The 18,771-nt window shown below is 44.8% G+C and overlaps 1 protein-coding gene across 23 annotated transcripts in view; it reads left to right on the forward strand.

Annotated features, from left to right (window-relative positions):
* MEGF6 (multiple EGF like domains 6) overlaps nucleotides 1-18,771 on the forward strand; it is a 231,718-nt gene that overhangs the window by 187,450 nt on the left and 25,497 nt on the right. For 22 of the 23 annotated variants that reach the window (XM_039509411.1, XM_039509408.1, XM_039509409.1 and 19 more), the window contains 9 exons: nucleotides 910-1,032; nucleotides 2,179-2,301; nucleotides 3,755-3,922; nucleotides 4,711-4,842; nucleotides 7,158-7,286; nucleotides 9,951-10,079; nucleotides 11,060-11,194; nucleotides 11,557-11,691; nucleotides 17,165-17,290. In XM_039509411.1, the coding sequence (XP_039365345.1) occupies nucleotides 910-1,032; nucleotides 2,179-2,301; nucleotides 3,755-3,922; nucleotides 4,711-4,842; nucleotides 7,158-7,286; nucleotides 9,951-10,079; nucleotides 11,060-11,194; nucleotides 11,557-11,691; nucleotides 17,165-17,290 (1,200 nt within the window). The remainder of the gene's footprint in view (nucleotides 1-909; nucleotides 1,033-2,178; nucleotides 2,302-3,754; nucleotides 3,923-4,710; nucleotides 4,843-7,157; nucleotides 7,287-9,950; nucleotides 10,080-11,059; nucleotides 11,195-11,556; nucleotides 11,692-17,164; nucleotides 17,291-18,771) is intronic. The other variant, XM_039509406.1, reaches the window with a different exon arrangement.

The following is an 18,771-nucleotide window of genomic DNA, read 5'->3' on the forward strand; positions in this document are numbered from 1 at the left end:
AAAATAATAATAATCTTCTTCACTCCCAGCTTTCATCTGGAGGTAGCAAAGCCCTTTACTGGGGAACCCCCTGGGAAATATGTAGGTATTCAGCCCATTTCACAGATGGGTAAACTGAGTTCCGTAGTGATTAAGGACCTGACATTTTACTTTAGACAGAGCTGCAAGTGCTCATCACTTCTGAAAATCATGCTCCAACAAACTTGCTCAAGGTCACAGTGAGTCAGTGACAGAGCTGGGAATAGAACTGAGCAATTTTCACTCCCTGTCCCTTGTACTTGACCACGAGACCCCACTCCTTCCCTAGTTTACTTACAATGATGGATGTTGAGTCACTGTCCAAGTACAGTCAGATTCACAACTTGTCTTGGAAGGTAAACACCAATGCTTTTTTTAAAAAAATCCTACACTGTTTAGGGACCTGTATGAGTAACATGAAGTTCATGGAGATTTCCAACAAATAATCCAGATGGATAGTTACATCTCTAGAAGAAATGTTGACTCTATCTTTCTCATCCTTATCTACTGGATCCAGGGTTCAGGTTTCCCTGTGTGGCCCACAGCAGCTCACGCTGTTGCACCTAAGACAGCAGTGCCTCCTTTAATTTAGTGGGTATGAAGTTGTCAGCTGTTGCAAAAGGAAGGGAAAATGATGTGCAGATATTATGTTTTAAAACATATTTATTGCTGATTTCTAAAATGGCATATAGTTTCTATTACTGATTTTAGGATGCAGACCTTTTTCTGTAACCTCTGCACTTTACCTTTAAACAAAATCCCAGGCCAGAGAAGGAAGCTCATCAGACAAATTAGAAATGGAAAGGCCTGAACTAATGCATGTGTCAGCTTTCTGCAAAGCAGAAACTCTCAGATTTGTGCTAGCTGATGGGCTTTGTTTTCCGTCTTTAGATATCGATGAGTGTGATGCTCGTTCTCATTGCTGTCAGCAGGACTGTTACAATTATCCTGGCGGCTATGAATGTGTTTGCTATGCTGGATACAGGCTCAACACCGACGGTTGTGGATGTGATGGTAAGCAGCAATGCGGTGGGTGAAAGAGGAAAGACCCTGGCTCAGCTCCTCTGCATTACAGTATTGTGTTATGACAGCTACAGGTGTGGCTGTCTTGGTCCTTCCACTAGTCCTGTTATGCCTGGTTTTACAATTACATGGAACTTATAATAAAGGTTAAGTCAGATTTAAAGGCTTATTTTTGATTTCTCATAGGTTTTTAGTAGGGGAAAAGGAGCAAAGAAACACGCAAGCAAGACAGATATTAGCTGCAACATAGTAGCAGCTAAACAGCACAGTTTGGATCCAACCCAGAATTTTCCAAAGTTGAAGAGAGTTGGTTTGGTTCCATCTCGTCTAACGCTTCATAGAAATGTCATTTTGTATTGCATGTAACAGACCAGTATTCCTAATAATTTTGGCCTTGGAGTGGCCCAGGCAAATGCCAATGTATCTGCAAATCTATAGCTAGGAAGATAATGACTAATGCAAGCTCTGAAGTGAGATGACATGAAATTCTTCCACATGGCCCCAAACAGCTGGCCGTTTCTTCCAATTATTTCTCCCAGTGAATGTCAGTTTTTCCATCAGTTCTGAGTAGCTCATTTAGCCAGTCAGAATACAGTAAATGGGAGGGATTTGGGGGTTTCCATTCCCAGATGATGATCTGTTTTGTCACTAGCACAGATATCCAGCCCCATTTGATGTTATTAGCTGGAAGATTAAATTGATCCAACTGGCCCAGCATATGTAGGCTGATTCTTAAAACTGGGGAAACTTATTTTCAAATATCTGTGGTTCACTTGCTTGTGTGATCTTTGTTCAATGTAAAATAAATGTTGGTAGGTTTGCATGGCTGAACAGGACAGAAAACGAGATGGTCTGTTTATCCATAGATATTGGTAGGATAAATAAATACCTCAGATGGGAAGGAGAAGTGATTCTAGTCCATTCTGCGATGTGGTGAAAACAGTTCTGGAGCCTGAAGACTTCTATCAGCCCTGCAACGTCCCTCAGCACAAAATTGATTTAATTTTAGAAAGTTGGGCAGAAATAGTAATAGTTGCTGTCAGTCTCTGAATTCTATGTATGCCTTGGCATCTCTGATCTATACTGGACACTTCTCTTATCTGCATATGTAGATATAGTCCCATGTATATTTTTTAGATGTGGATGAGTGCTCCTCAAATAACGGTGAGTGTGAGCACACATGCCAGAACCTGGTGGGGTCCTTCCAGTGCAGCTGCCAGATTGGATACAAACTGGATGAAGACCGGAGGAGCTGTATTCGTAAGAAACATTTTGTGTGTGTGTGTGTGTGTGTGTGTGATTTCCTGTTGAAGCTATTTATGTATTAAATCTTCAACAGGAAACAATACCAAGTGAAAACAAGGGTTTCATATATATACCCCTTTCCTTCCCTTACATGGTTTTCACTTGGTGTCATTTCCTTGTGCAACTTTGTATATAATCCAATCATTTTTCACTGCACAGAGGCCAGATCTGAGATTTCCTAAAGCAGTCTAGGGGGGTTTGATGTACATAAAATAAAATAATAATATATGGAGATCTACCTATCTCACAGAACTGGAAGGGACCCTGAAAAGTCATTGAGTTCAGTCCCCTGCCTTCACTAGCAGGACCAAGTAGTGATTTTTGCCCCAGATCCCTAAGTGGCCCCTTCAAGGATTGAACTCATAATCCTGGGTTTAGCAGGCCAATGCTGAAACCACTGAGCTATCCCTCCCATCCTTTTTTTTAAGGAATGGAAGGCTTGAGTCTAAATCCTCCAGGCTGCTTTGAAAGTATGCTGGGTGGCAGAGCTACGATTTATTAAACCCTTTCTGAACCCTTGCTGGCTTCTTCACAGCTCCATTATTGACACAAACTGCTACTATGAACTGTATTATCATAACCGAATGGAATACCTCTGCAGCCTACAACAACACAGACAGAACTATTCCCCTGCTTTCGCAGAGACTTTCCTCCTGGCAGGGTTGAGATTTCCAAACAGCTTAGGGGAATTAGGCATACGTCTTCCATTAAGATTGTTATAGGCTGCAGGGGGTTTTCTGATGAATTATGGTTATACAGTTCATGGGAGCAGCTGAAGCACTGTGGAGAAAGCCAGGAAAGGTCAGGAAATGGGTGAACAAACTCTAGCGTGTGCTCTCTTTTTAAATTTTAACCAATTTTCACTTCAGCTTCTGAAAGGAATATTTGTACTGCAAATGTCAAGGTAGCTCTGTCATATTTAGGTTATAAAAACTAAAATGACAAACAAGATAAGAGTCCCTTTGCGGCAGCTTGAGATGGCGGCCTTGAGGACCTAGCTTGTGTGACAGAACAGACTCCTGGAAAATCTGTAAATATAAAATATAAGCCTTTCACATAGATTTTTTTGGAGACACTCAGATACTCACATGATGGGAATGGTATAAAATTCTAGACTGAAAGAAATAAAAGAATGTGGGGGAAGGAAAGAGACAGGGAATGAATCACAGTCCCCAAAGTGGCCAGGGACAGTTGTGTGGGTCACTGGAGTAGACTCTGTAAAACACTAAATCAGTACAGAACCAACAACTCTGTCAGATCTTGTTCTCTTTTCCTTCTTTTGAGTTCATATTTTTGTGCTCTTTGCTAATCTCTTGTTTCTCTCTCATTTCACTCCTCTTTGAATCTCTCCTCTTTGGATTGGTGATTTGGGTGGAAATGTTTGCTCTTTCCCCATGGATTTTCCCAGCTCTGGATGACCCCATGGAGGCCCTTGACGGCCACCGCCCCATCGTACGCCCTATTCCTCACGTCGCCATCCTGCGTGATGAGTTCACCCAGCTCTTTGAGGAGGAGTATGAGGAGGAGGAGGAAGAGGTGGAAGCAAGAGGAGAACACACACTTTCGGAAAAATTTGGTGGGCATTTTGTAGCAAGGGCATGCGGAAAATTCTCTGGTGTCTTTAGTAGCAACACATTTGGAGCGAACTTACATGTCCAAATTTGCACATGCAACTCAGTGCATCCACAGAGTTTATCATGTACAAAGCCTGCATTACTGCACAGATTGGGTGAGCTGTCATCCATTGAGCACATGCAGGTTGGGTAGCTGAGCACCCAGCTACAGTTTCCATGTGCAAGTAGTGGCTTGCAGATGGAAAAGTGGTGCCTCTCTGTTTTACAGACACCATCAGTTGTATTATGCAAACTTGAGCATTCACAGTTGTAAACCAAGGCTCTCAATTTGTCTCTTAAGGTGTTAACCTATTTAAAACCAGTATCTTGTCTTGGAATACTAGTTTGCTGCCAAACAGAAGAAAATACCTTCACACACCCCTTCTTGACTTGTGAGTTTGGATCCATATTTTACCTCTCATTAAACACCAAGTGTGAAATCCCAGCTCCATTTAAGTCAACGGGAGTCTTGTCATTGATTTCAACAGAGCCAAGATGTCACCCCAACCATTCCAGGGTTTTGCTGCTTGTGACATGAACGTCACAAGGGGCAGACCATTTCCAGACTCCGTTATGCATTCCCCACAAGTCCCAGATACTCCACTCCACTGCCACAGCTCTACATGGTACTGGTGCATTTGCTGGAGATTGTGTTCCTAAGTGGTGTGGGTTTGGCTGCCCAGCTGAACCCTTCAGCTCGATGAAGGAGCGTTTGGAAAGCCCACTCATCCGCAGCTTCTTTTTCTTCCAGTCTGCTTGGAGGACACCTTTGGTCATGACTGCAGCCTGACATGTGATGATTGCAGAAATGGAGGAACATGCAATGAGGACCAGACTGGCTGTGACTGTCCGGAGGGCTGGAGTGGAGTCATATGCAATCAGAGTGAGTTAAGATGGAGAGGGGTAAGCAAAGGGCAGGGTGGTTGTATAGTTTTTGTGTTCCTTCCAAAGGCCAGTCAAAAAGAAGAGTGAGGTGAGCACAACTCCCCAGCTGGTCTAAACAGCGCTAACAACCCCAGCTTTTCTTTACCTATTGCCTGCATTTGCCATGTTTGTGTTGGCACAGCACGGTTGTAGTCACCGGACAAAATCCCTAATAAAGTTCTCTACCTCTCATTACCATATGGATCCCAGAGGGTATGAATCTGTAGTTCAAACCCGCAAATGTATGTATTTGGTGTTGGATCTGAGCTTAGCTCTCAGACTGTGCACATAAACCTATCGGCAGTGAATTAGACATGTTACATTCTTTAAGGCTAAGAAACTATTTAAGGCACTAATGGGACTCCTCCTAATTCCTCTTTCCAACTGAACTTCTGGCTTCAGAGCTGTTGGCAGTTTAAATGAAGGAATATTTTCCCCTTGGGCCTCTTTCAGTTTAAACATTATTGGCATTTGATGCCCATTTCAGAGAAGGGGCTGCTGTTAGCTGATATTTGCAATTTCAGTTTGAATTTGACCCCCAAAATCTGGCTTGTCCAACCAGTACTTTCTGGCATCCTTATTTTGCTTTTTAAATATCTGGAGCTGTATTTGCAATGAGTTGACAGGGAAAGGATAGCATCCCTACCTCCTGGCTGGGTTCATACTGGGAAATATTAATAGAACTCCATGATCCTGAGGCAAATCTATTTTTAATTAAGTAATTTTAGGAAAAATTAACCGTGTGTATTTCAGAAGAGAGTACATACAAATGAATACATATATTGCCTAAATGGTAATGACATTGGCATCTGGATTTCAGGATTTATTTTCTAAACAAAATATTTTGGCATGTGCCTTTCAGCAAATAAATGTAAAGCTGAGAAAGTTTGTTTTCCAGGCATTTTCCATAGTGTAGGATGCAATGACAGGCGGGGTTATTGTAGGAAAGAGGAGAAGAAAACTTCAGAGGCTTGAATAAGTATCTAAACTGAACCATATCTCCGAATTCTGTTCAGCTTTCTCTAAATTTCTATACTCTGAGTTTTTATCTGTTGACGTTTTGGCTCATTCTTACTGCTACCATCATTAGCGATGTATACAGAGCTAGAGAAGGCAAGATCCCAATCCTGAAGAGCTTACAGTCTAATTCAGACAAATACAATACATAGGATAACAGGCCAAATGCAAGAAGGAAAAAAGAACATAGTCTGCATGGAGGCCTTAGTCAAAAGATTGAATATTAGCAAGCACCATAGACCAGAAGCACCAGTTAAGAGCGAACCTTATCTGGTCATCCTCTGACTTTCCTATGGCCCTGCACCAGCACTGGGATGCGTTGGAGTAGAGAGGTGCAGACCAGGCATGAGATTAGTCCCACTGCACTGTATTGGTTTCATACATCCCCATGTCCCTTTCCCAGCTTCACTGTCATCCATTTGAATTACTGCAATGTCAGGACGTGTTTGCTGCAAGTCATGCAGGTAAAGGTCTCACTGAGTTTGCTGGAAACACTTTGAGCTGAGTGTCAGATCTTATTGTAATTAATTTGTCAATCTAGGGCAGTGGTTCTCAAACTGTGGTCCATGGACCACCAGTGGTCTGCGAACTCCATTTAGGTGGTCTGGGGATACTTCCCTCTAAGGTGCGTGCCTGGGCGGCCACACACAAGAGAATGAAGGGCCACCCACCTAATTAGTGGAGCCGAGCAGGCGTGGCTCCACTAATTAGGTGCCTGGATCCTGAAGAAGATGCACACGTAAGGTGAGGTGGTGGCCTTGGGGGGGAATAGGCGGTAGGCGGGAGGGAGTAGTGGGGTGAGAAGAGGGGGTGGGGGGAATTTGGGACCCGCAGGGCTGTGGTGGCCAGAGAAAGAGACAACTTGCCCCAGCTCCAGGGATGTGGCTGCCGGGGAGACCCCCCCCCCTCCTTCCCAGTCCCAGCGGCGGGTGAGAGAGGGCACATTCACTGCATTAGAAAGGTAAGACTATTGATATTCAAATATGAGTTGTGTGCTTTTATTTGTAGAACAAAAAATGTTTGTTTAAGTGGTTTTTGATATAGCGCTTTTATCCAAATCTCTTTACAATAGTTAGCTAGTGGTACAAACAACATTTGGAAAAATCATTACGTGGTCCGCTGAGACCCTCAGCAATTTTCAAGTGGCCCGCAGAAAAAAAAAAGTTTGAGAACCACTGATCTAGGGCAATAGAAATGACCAAATAGCTATGGCAGTACAATGACCTTTCTGACCTCTGTCTCTCTGTCCCCTCACAGCCTGTCCCGAAGGCACCTTTGGGAGGAACTGCAGCTTCACCTGCCACTGTAAGAATGGAGGCACGTGTGATCCAGTGACTGGGAAGTGCCGGTGCCCGCCTGGGGTCAGTGGAGAACTGTGTGAGGATGGTATGGTCAAGCTTCCCAATCTCCTGCTTCATGCAGTAATGAGACTCCCCCTTTTCGCTCCCCCTAGCCCAGTGACATGATGGTGGGGGAAGCCGCTTCTGTGCAGAAAGTCTTGTTTCATTCTAAGAAGTTAGACAGCAGGCTGATAGAAACGCTGGGCCACCCTGTGCTCCTGGGTCTGTAACTGAGGGCACAGTCTGGCCGCATTCCCTGTGCCACGCACATCATTGTGAGTAATGTTCCATGCACAGATTGAGTAGGGTGGGAGCTGCGGTGGGGAGAGCAGAAAGTGTCAGCACAGGACTGGGGACCAGGCACTCCCGAGCCTCAATCTCAGCTCTGACCCTGACTCTTTCAGTGACCTTAGGCAAGTCATTTAACCTCTCCACCTCAGCTTCCCCGTGTGTAAAATGGGCACAGTGATACTCTGATTGCCCTCACCAATGGGTTGTGATGATTAGTTAGTGTTTATAAAGTATTGGAAAAAGGAAAGAATTATATCAGTGCAGTACGTGTGGAGGAAGGACAGAGGGATATGTGCATAGGATAGGTGTAGTCTCCCTGCTATTCTGGGCCCTGAATTCTTGCACAAGGTGCTGGGGGTTGTACCTTCCTAACTGTCTTGCTCTCCTCTTTTTACTGTAGAATGTGTTTTAATGAAATTGGGGACAGAGCAAGAGGAAAACAATATTTCTTAACTACTTACAAGCTCTGTTCACAGAGCTAACAGGGTAGTTCATATGCTATTTGAATTGATACCTTATAGTGGAGTGTTTGCCCTAGTGATAAATGGAGATCATAGCCAGGTATGATGCTGGGTGTTCACAGTCCATTTGTGCTTCTGTTAAAACTTAGAAGCACTTTACATGGGATGTGCTCTATTGTTCAGTTTATATTCCTTAATCTGTTGCCTGACACCTGTATTTTAAGGGCACCTGGCATCTTTTAACCCTTTGCTTGGAACATCACTTTGTGTGAGACTCTGACACATCCCTAGATTCCATCTCACTTGCTGGGTCACATAGTCTTGCGTTTAAAAAGACTTTTTTTTCCATCTGAAAAGGATGATTGAAGAATCCACTTGACATGAATCTGTGTTCTAGGTCATTCCCTAATTCCTGCACCAAGCTCCTGGCAGCCTGAGTTTAGCAGATCAGTGATGTCCTTCTTGAGACACAGGGAACAGTAATGGGCACTGACTCCTAGGCAGATAATTGTCTTGGGGAAAGTTCAGTGGTACCATGTCATAAGAAAGAGAAGTACTGTGGAAAGGTGTCACTGAAGTGGAAGTAGACACTGAAGATATTTGAGAATAGTCACTTCCCATCTTCCTGCACAAAAGGGATCAGTTAAGCTGGTGTAAATATTTGATTTATTTCTCACCCCGAAGGGTTAAAATCAAGGAGATACAATCTAAAAACATGAAAACAGGGAGTCAGTAAGAAATTCCATCAAAATGACTTCATGAAAGTGGTTACGAGCAGAGGGAATCCATTGCTGGAGAAGACAATTGAAGCAGAGTATATATGAGTTCGAGAAACACCCAGACTTTTTTCCTTAGGAAGGAGGCAGTTGAGGGGTACAGTGAAAAAGCAGGAAGGTGGGGTTAAGATGAACAATATAGAGCTGGTGAATTGGGCCGGATAGCCTTCCTTCTTCCTAAACTGTCTGACGTTGTTATCAGATGGGAGGAGGCTTATGCTACCTGTACCTCTGCTGGTTGGCACGTTCTGCTGATGCAGTGTATTTGGCACATGCTTCTAATATTAAATTCTTCAGCATTACAAAAAAACTGGCAACTGTTTTATTCCTTTAATGGTTCAAATATGATTGTAATTTTTCCCAGGGGGTGGCTTAGTAGTCTAAGTGTCAGAGCTGAAAAAGCTAGACTTCCTGGAACTGCATGTTTGGCTGCCAGCAAGATTGACTCAGCCCTTCGTCCTTCCAATATGGAAACAGTGGTGATGGGTGTCCTGGGGAGTATCTTGGATGCATAGAGGGAGGAAGTACCATGTGATTTGCTGGGTGAGGTCCTGTCTGATCTAGCGGGTCATCAGAAATCACAGGGCATTTGTTTCCCACTGGCCTTTGTTCCTAACCTGGTGCTTCCTATCTGGTGCCCTGGATGCGGCTGCATTTCAGGGCTTCTGTGCATTTCTGGTTGCAGAGCACTTTGGGAGCCTTTGCAATGGTAATTTGGTGTTTTCTAGTTGTCTGTAGAGGTCTGTCTGTAGTACGGGTTTATCATCATTCTGTAACACAGGATGTGTCACACTAGATCAGATCACTCTCCATCAAGTCCAGTATCCCGCCTGTGGTATTTGCTGATTCCTTGAGAGAGCGCCCCAACACTCCATAATGCACCTAACCTAATAAACAGCCCTGTACATGAGGTGAGAGATGCAAATCCTTTCTGATCCCCGCAGCCATTGCATAATGCCCAGAAGAATATGATTTGATATCTGACCTTGCAGGGAGGCAGACATTATTCTTGGTGACACAATGATCCATTCCTTCTTTCACATCCAGGTGCCCTGTAGGACTGTGATAATTTCTTAGCATATACAGGCAGCGCTTTTGCAATGGGGTGTTGTAAGCCCCCACTGACTGACGTGACACTCCTGTGCTGGGTGTTCTTACCAGAGTACATTTTCCTCTTTCTAGGCTGCCCTAAAGGATTCTTTGGGAAACAGTGCAGGAAGAAATGCAACTGTGCCAACAGAGGTCGGTGCCATCGAATTTACGGGGCTTGTTTGTGTGACCCTGGACTTTACGGACGATACTGCCATTTAGGTGAGTCTGGTCAGCTGTAGAAGGGTTGGCTGACTGCCGGTGTGCCATGCTTTCCTCTTCCAGTCCCACTGCCGATGGTCATGCTCCTTCTCATGACTTGGCCCTCCAGCCAGGTCACATTTTAGTCCCCACCCATTCCATGTTCTTACCCCCTCTCTGGGTCCCATGGTCCTCATGTCCCTCTCTCAGGGCTTTTGGTTATCCTTGTCCTCTTATCAGGGGCTTCATGCAGACTCCTTGCAGCTGCCTGCCTGGACTTCTTCCTCTCTCTTTTTCAGGCCATCTCCCCACCACCTCTCTAGCTTCACTTTTCTCGGGGCTGGGACTAGCAGGGCTCTCCTCTGGAATCCCTCAACAAAATCCCTAACTAAAAGTACAACAAACAAACCCAACTTCTGCCCTCCTTGGGCTTGACCTTTCATCCCTCTCTGTTCCTCTGCTGAGTGCCTCCCAGGGCGCTCTCCTCGCAAGTCCAGATCCTGCTCTTTTATCAGGGCTCACCGCTGCAGCTTGCTCCACCCCGATGGCTGCTCCTTGTCTCTCTCGGTATCCGACCGGACTTCTGTACTCCAGGGAGAATCCCCCAGGCCAGCTATCCCCCTGGACCTCCTCCTTGACCCTGCCAGTCTCTCCACTCTCCGCCAACAACGGACTGAAACATTCTCTCCTTCTCTACCTGCAGCCCCCTTCTAATCTGGTCTTCCTTTCTTTATAGTCATCACCCAGCTAGGCTTCATGTTCAGTTAGGCCTGGTTCCCACCCTCCAGGTGCAGCCAGGTGAGTCCGTTAGCCTCTCAGGCCCACATTAACCTTTTCAGAGTCCGGATGAACCCCTTCTAACACTGTTACGTTACCACCAGATCGATCTTTCTAAGAGTTCCCTTTGGGCAGGATCTTTGGAGGGTGATAACGATGCTATTGGTTGTCCTCTGCTGTTTGGCTTCCCAAAGCACGTAACGATGCTTTCCCACCACATCTAGCCTGCCCGACATGGACCTATGGGTCCGGGTGCTCCGAAGAATGCCTGTGTGTGCAGCAGAATACCCAGGAGTGTGACAAGACGGACGGCTCCTGCACATGCAAACCTGGTTATCATGGCAAAAGGTGTCAGACAAGTGAGTGGTTAGTTTTTCCCTAGGCTTTCCTTCCCCCCCCTCATTAATTTTATTGGGAAAACAAAGAACTGCTAAGACCCTCCCCAAGGACATCCTGTTAATTAGAACAGGAGCAAGCCCAATTTTCAACCTTGGTCAGCTAAGTTAGGGTGTCTGGTTCCACACACGTTGGATGCCAGTGGAAACTCCCTGAACTTGTGTCCGCAGGCCAGCTAGGTGTGATATGTTAGATCAGTGAGGGGTCTGTTAAAGTTCCACTGCAGATACCTTGAATCCCTGATACTCAGTTTGGGCCGCGTGTTCTCCCCAGGTCTGTCTGCTAATGCCGAATGCTCTTTCTTTTCAATGACTGTCATTAACAGAGTGTGACTCTGGCTATTACGGTGGTGGCTGCAAGAACAAATGTAGTTGCCCCTTGGGAGTTTCCTGTGACCACATGAGCGGAGAGTGTCAGAAAGAGTGTCCCGAGGGTTACCATGGGGAGAACTGCGACCAAGGTAAAAACCGCACGTGGAACTGGGCTGCAGAAGGGCAAGTGTTGCGCCGGCACAGATTGTGCATGTACCATATTCGGCTTTTCCAAAGCTCAGTGAGCTTCACTGGCAGGTTCCTCTGATGGTGGCTGCTTGTTATAGTGTATCAAAACCACAGGGGGCTAAGGAGGAAATTTCCCAGGTACTGCAGCAACCAACATGCTCTAAAAACGGAGAGAGAGAATAACTGGGCAGGTGGAGTCCAGATATTTTATGCTTCGCAAGGCTGATTCCTCTTGCTATAGCATGACTGCAGTGCTAGGGGTCAATATATGTACATCTCTATTCTATTGTTCTAGAGGTTACTTGTCTCAAAGGGTACAGAGGCGTTAATGACACACGTAACAATTTCTAAGCACTCTGTAGATACAGGGTAGATTTTTTTCGAAAGTGCCTACGTGACTTGGAAGCGTAAGTCTCATTGGAAGTACAATATAACTGGCTTCCAAATAGTGCCAAATTATTTAAAACACCAGTTTTAATACATTGATACATTTACAGAGGCATTTACAGCACTTTACATTGAGGGTGGCATATTCCATTGTGAAATGCTTATTAGACAAATAAAGGACACAGACTCCGTACAAGGGTTGGTGTGAATGGTTTATTTCTAGGCAGGCACTTCTTTGAAAAGAAGCATTACTAAAGCCGTTCCTGTGTGGCTTCTGGCCTAAATTCTCAAAAGCCACCACTGGTGTCTTTGGGTACCTCTGGGTTTGGATTCCCAATGTGGGACACTGATTTGGCTTCTTTCAGATATTTCAAGTTGGGCATCCGCAATTGCTAGTCCCTTTGAAAATGTTGCCCTCTATATGGCTGTTCAGTGACTGGGCGCGGTACCGTGGCTACAGTTTGTCTGTTAGTTCTCCAAGGGTGAATCCTGATTTATCTTCTCTCAAGTTCACTGAAGGACTTGTGAATTTCAGAAATGAATTGGGACAAAATTCTTCTGTGTCCCAACTTCCAGTGCATGCGTACCACCTTCTTGCACACTTGTCTTTGTTAGGCCAAATATCTTTCCAGGTGCCTGCAGTGCCCTGTGCCAGCTGCTGCCTATGCTGAGTCTGAACATCTGTAGTGGTCAGTTTAAGCTTCCTCTCCCTACAGTAGCGAAGGCAGAAGAAGAGACAGCAAGAACTACTTTTACAGCCCTCCAGCCTTCCCACCCCACTCCAGCAGCTCAAATGAGCTGAAACTGAAATGACTTTAGATGATAAGAACAGCCAGGGGCTGTATCCAAGCACTGCAGCTTTTTCAAGTATGGACGGAGACTTTTTTTAATAATGATTCTTAATCAGAGCAGGAGGAAAAGGCCTCACTTTATCCTGCCATTTGGGCGCCTTGGCTTTTGTAGATGAAGATGATATTTAGCGGCGTTTTTGTCTTATTCCTTTGACGTCTGTTCATTTTCAGGCATTCCATCCCTGGCAGAATGGAGTCAGTCTCCTTTCTGCGTTTTATTCCACATTAAAGCTTTTTTTTGATCTGCAAGAGGGAGAGAAAATCTTATATTTCTGTGGTCTTAAAATTTAACCTGCTGCCCCCATATGATCCTGTTATCGGCTTTCTGCTCTTCAGAGAAGAGGGCCAGCCTGGCAACTGGGATACATGGCTGAATCTCCCAGGTAGCTGCGGTGCAGTGCTCAGACTGTAAGAGCTCCCTGGCTTTGTTAGTTCATGGCAGATGTGCATGTTCGATTTTCTTGCAGTGAAACTCGCATAGGTTAAGTGAGAAGGCAGGAAAAGAACTATTGGGGTGAGGTTTGAGGGGATGATTAACCAGGAAACATGACTGCAACAGAACTTGGAAAATAGCACTTTGGTCCAGCCTCCAATTTGGCCCATGGATCAAAAAGCATCACCCCCTTTTGTGTGGCTGTTTTGTTCTGTGGCACATTTAATTATTATTATTACGTGTTTCTGTTGGTGCCTATGGGCCAGCCAAGGGAGGGGCCACAATTTGCTGTTCAAACCCAGAGTGGCCGAGCTTCAGTCAGAGCAGACAAGACAAGACAGACACAGGGTGGGGGAAGGGCTGTAACACACCAACAGAGTGACCTGTGTGATAGCAGCATGTGACATGTTCATTCCTCAGTTCTTGGTCCATGGGGATGCTGAGGGGAGGAGTGACCCCATCTGGGCCCCATTTTGTCTCCTCTAACCTTAGTGCCAACTGCTTGGATCCGGTAGGAAATATCCAAGTGCTGTCATCTTCAGACAGAGAAAGGAAAAAACCCACAGCATAAAAACACTTGCTGCTGCTCAGCGTCCAAATTCTGACTGTAACCACCGATGGGTTTTAGGTTTGGCTTGGATCTCATACCCAGGCACTTCATCCACAACCCATTCAGCAGATACAAGTGTTAGTGTAATTCAGTAGCATGTGCTTATGCTGAATAACAGCACAGAAAATGTAGCCCATTCATCTTATCAGTGAAGGCGAAAGCTATAGATTTTCACCAAAATATTCCAGTAGAGCCAGTCAAAGGGTTTGCTTTTATATCTATTCTACATCCCTGGGGCAAATGACAGCAAATAATCTATCTCGATCAGCTTTGGCTCTGTGCCTGCAACCCATGCGCTCTGCTGACATGAAAACGCTCTTAGCAACAAGATCTGTGGCTTAATTTTGTGTTTGAATAATACAGTGCTGCAAAAAAGAGACAGGGGAAATAGGAAATACCCCGAACCCACACACTCTTTTGCCTGATTTTTTTTTAGGGTTTTTTTTCAGATTCCTAAGAGTTCTTCTCTCCTTTTTTTTCCTCCAAATTTTTTTTCATTGTCATGTGCTTCCTGGTACTATCCAGGTATATAATTGGCTGTGCCAAAATACAGTGAGAAAAGTTGTTCGTGTGGGGTTAATTTAGCTCTGACTGTAGGCAGGAGGTGTTCGAAATCTTAAGCCCATTCTTGCCAGATTTCTAGACCAGAAACTTGGGATAAACCCTGGAGATGAGCATACCTCAAAGCTTTGGGAAGGTTGCATCCAAACTTTGCAGCTGGCACCCTTTTGTAGTAAAAGTCTGATCTTTGGGTTTCACATCTGTGCTGAACTGCTGAGCCCTGTGAGGACTGTCCACTTGTGTCTCCCATCGTGGCCAATATTATGCCCCTGGGACTGACCAAATGGCAATGTAACTGATTTTTCTTAGTGATTCTTCCCATGCCAACCAGGCATTATTCTCCTGCAGTTCTTTCCCTCTTTCTCCGATATGCTGCCCTCCTTGCCAAATCTACGAGAGTTTCAGGAATCTGTCAGAGGAGATGCAGGAAAGCTTTGCAAAGTTTATGCTTCATTACAGAGTTCCTAGCTTCCAATCACCTGGGAAGCAAGGGTCCTTCCTAAGGTCACTGGTAGTCTCAGATCTTCCATATGGCAGAGAACTGTGCTGCCTCTGGAGCCACTGAGCTAATTCAGAGGTTGGAAATTTCAATCAGGAGATGCTTTTTTAAAGAATAAGAACGGAGCTAAGGTCCTCAGGGAAGAGTCACAGGAAATAACACAAATATTTTTGTAGAAATAATAAGCTCTTGACTCTTGTCTGGATCTGGAAACTATTAAAGTGCGAAGACAAGCATCTGTCACCAATTAGCAAAGAAGAGAAACATCAGAAAACTCTGTAGTGTTGCTTTAAATCTCTGAACTGGTGTGGGTTTTTTTCCCCCTCCATCTTTTGCGAATATCTGTGTGTTTCACTGCCTGAATCTTATGAAATGCTGGGGCATATGAACCAAAACATTCCAAGCATGGAGCTCTCCTCAGAGATTCAAATAGGACTTAAGGATCTTTAACTTTGAGGCACTCGGTCTATGTGGGACTTAATTACTAAACCAGATCGTTCTGCAAAAAAACAAATCTGGCTTTTACAAATCATCCTCACACAGTGAGCTAAGGAAATGAAAATGTGCATTCCTCTTGTGCATGATAATTCTCTCTCTCTCTCTCTCTCTCTCTCGCTTTGCATTAAATTATCCATTGTCGACAGTGCTGATTCATAAAAATTGGACTCCGTAATGTCTGAGAACTTTGGCCTCAGCCTTTGATGTGTTTTTTTGGACATCAGGTTACGCAATGTTTTGGGAGAGTAGAGGTTTGACTCATTTGAAAATAGTGTTCTGGTGTGCAAGTGTGTGCACATCTGCCCTCTAGTGGATGGGAGGTCAGATGTGCTGAGGTGTTGAAAGCCACTCCTGTAACTCAAGTGGGCGAGGCATGCAGTTATCAAGGTTCTTAGGGCTATTCCTCATGGCACTTGCATGGGGTTAATTGATGTCAGTGGTGTCTGTGTGCCAATATGTGTCCATTTTATGTGTGACTCAGTATAAGCATGGGGGATTCTTGCACGGCATTTGCCCTCCTATTGTATCCTCAATTCAACATTATGTTGCTGCAGGCCATCGCAATCATTTTGATGGCAAGAGACTGACATGACAAATGAATGGTTGTGACTTCTCCACACATGGTACAGTTGAGGCATGAAATCCCTGACCCAAACAGAAATCTCCTCCTAAATTGTTAAGGGAACACAGGAAAAATTAGCCATGTGAACATCCTTCCCACCTTCCCTTAGTTTACGGTGTTTTTTTGTTTTGTTTTTTGGGGGGAACTCTCTTTTAGCTTCACTGAACATTAAGATTTAGCCATAGATAAATTTGACAGACATTTGACTGGTCAGATTACAGAAACAAGATCCCAGAAAATGGGTCACTTGCGTTTCAGTACAAGGGAACCACTGACATGAGGTCCTTAGTTGTTCCATGCCAGGAAGGAATGGTTTACAGACAATGCCCAGTCTTGGTGGAAATATACTAAAAAAGGTGCTAAAAACTGGCAGCTCCTGCCTATGGATGAATTCAGTTTCACAATGGAGCATATTCGTGCTCTGGGTGTGCCTATGATAAGGACACTTTGCAGGTAACAAACCATAGGCAGCAGGGGAGGGTGGTTTGGCCTCAAATGCTAGTTACTGAACATTTGAGCTATACAGTGAAAGGGCAGAATAGAATTTCAAATAGAAACACAGTGTGGTGCTGTGAAATTTCTGAGCTGCCTCCTTGTCCCTCTCCCTAGGAACATGGTGGGTAGGGTGAGGTCTGGAGCGGGGAGGAGGGCATGATGGCTAGGGTCAATAGCAGCCACAGGCACACCCCACTAAGCCATACTCCCTCTGCAGCATGGTCCTGTGTTCACGCCACCCTCCCCAGCTCCTCAGCAATATACGGTGCGGTTATGTTCCTTTCCACTGGAGGGGGCCATTTTCCCTCTCCCCTTTTGACACATGCACCGGGAAGCAGCCATAATGTGACCCACAGAGTCAGGGAAGAGGTATCTCCTTCGTGGTCACGGGAGGGATCTGAGCTGTGATTGGCTGAACGTCTTTTGGAAAACGTGTCATAGTGAAGTGTGATTTGTCCTCCATTATTTTAACCATAGAGTGCCCAGAAGGGACATTTGGAGTTAACTGTTTACAATCCTGTTCCTGTGGCAGCTCCCCCTGCGACCGGCTCACTGGGAAGTGCATCTGTTTGCCGGGTAGAACAGGACTTGACTGTGGCCGAGGTGAGAAGGCAAGAGATGTGGCTGAGGGTGGTGGTGGTGGTAGGACTTTAACTGTCTATTTTTTTTCCTTTTGTTAAATTAAAGAGATTTTACAAACCTCCTGCAAATAGATCGTGTGGAAGTAAAATATATATATATATATATATATATATATATGGCAGCATTATTTTTGTGTACAAGACTCTGACAATAAAATCAGCTAGTCGGGGTCCATTGTTCAAGCTGAATAAAGTGTAAGCAAGTGATAAATGGAATGAGGAATGAAAAGTGAATTGGAATTTCCAATTGTTGTGGTCTAAGGAATTTTTCTTTACAGATATATATATATTTTTTTATAATCCTCACCATGTCCGTTTAATGACTGGAAGACCACAGATCCCTAAATAAAAAAGCTAGCTACAACAGCTGGAAGATATTAGTCATATTGAAATGTCTTCGTTCTAATAGCGTGACTGAGCAATATAAGACACACATGTACGGCACTTAATAGTTCCCCCCAGCCATTGGAGGGGCTTGGTATCACTTTAACAAGGAGACTTGACAGCTTCAGCACTTCTCAGCTTCACGGCTCCTTTTTGGAACTAAATGCAAATCTTAGGAATGCTAAGCAAGATCTCTGTCTAGCAGTGTGAAACCATCTTGCCTGAATGCAGACCACCTGCTTGAGCAGGTCAGAACTCACTAATTGTAAGATCAAGCAGCAAGAAACACATTGGGAAGTGCTTGGGCTAGCACAGGTGGAAGAATTATGTTGCATAAAGCAGGCAAGAAAGCAAACCTGTCTCAATGCACAGCAAAAGCAAGTGGTTCGCTCTTACAATTTTAGGATGCCATTGTGGGGAGCGCTGAGCACCATCTGTTCCCATTGAACCCTGTGAGAACAGATGGAAAGCAGCATCATGCAGAAGGCATGCAGGATCAGGCCCTTTTTTAGTGTCCGTAAGCGTCTGGTCTGCTTTGCTGTATGTCCATCACATATTTGATGCTGTGCTTCAGCTGCACCAGCTGCCTGCATGCACAGTTAGTGCATTGTGAATGTTCAGCTCCTTACTCAGCAGATGCTTTGGGATACCTAGAGACTCCAAGGTGCTAGAGAAAACAGTTCAGCCTATTCGACCTTAGTAACTCTGGCTGGAATTTTGCGTCACTATAAATCCCCTGGCACTGGATGAATTGTTCTTCCTGAAGCAGCCCTCTGCGAGACTCCCAGCAATGTGGCTTTGGTGAAGAGCTGGTGGGTTAGGGCTTGTGCACACAAAATGTCATTCTTCATCTAGAAGATCAGAAGAAAAACAAGCAAAACGGGTAAAGAAAACAAACCAAACCTGCTAATGCATGTAACAAGCAAAGTGGATTCAGAAAACCGGCTCAGGAATTAATAGCGTTTTCTGTGGAGGAGGCAGCATTGCTGAGTTTGTAGAGACAACGGTACCTCATTTCACTCCTGGTATGAAACAGTGCGACAGAGAACTTTCTGGCTG

This window comes from Mauremys reevesii, linkage group 21, assembly GCF_016161935.1.
Source record: "Mauremys reevesii isolate NIE-2019 linkage group 21, ASM1616193v1, whole genome shotgun sequence".
NCBI classification, from domain to species: Eukaryota; Metazoa; Chordata; order Testudines; family Geoemydidae; genus Mauremys; species Mauremys reevesii.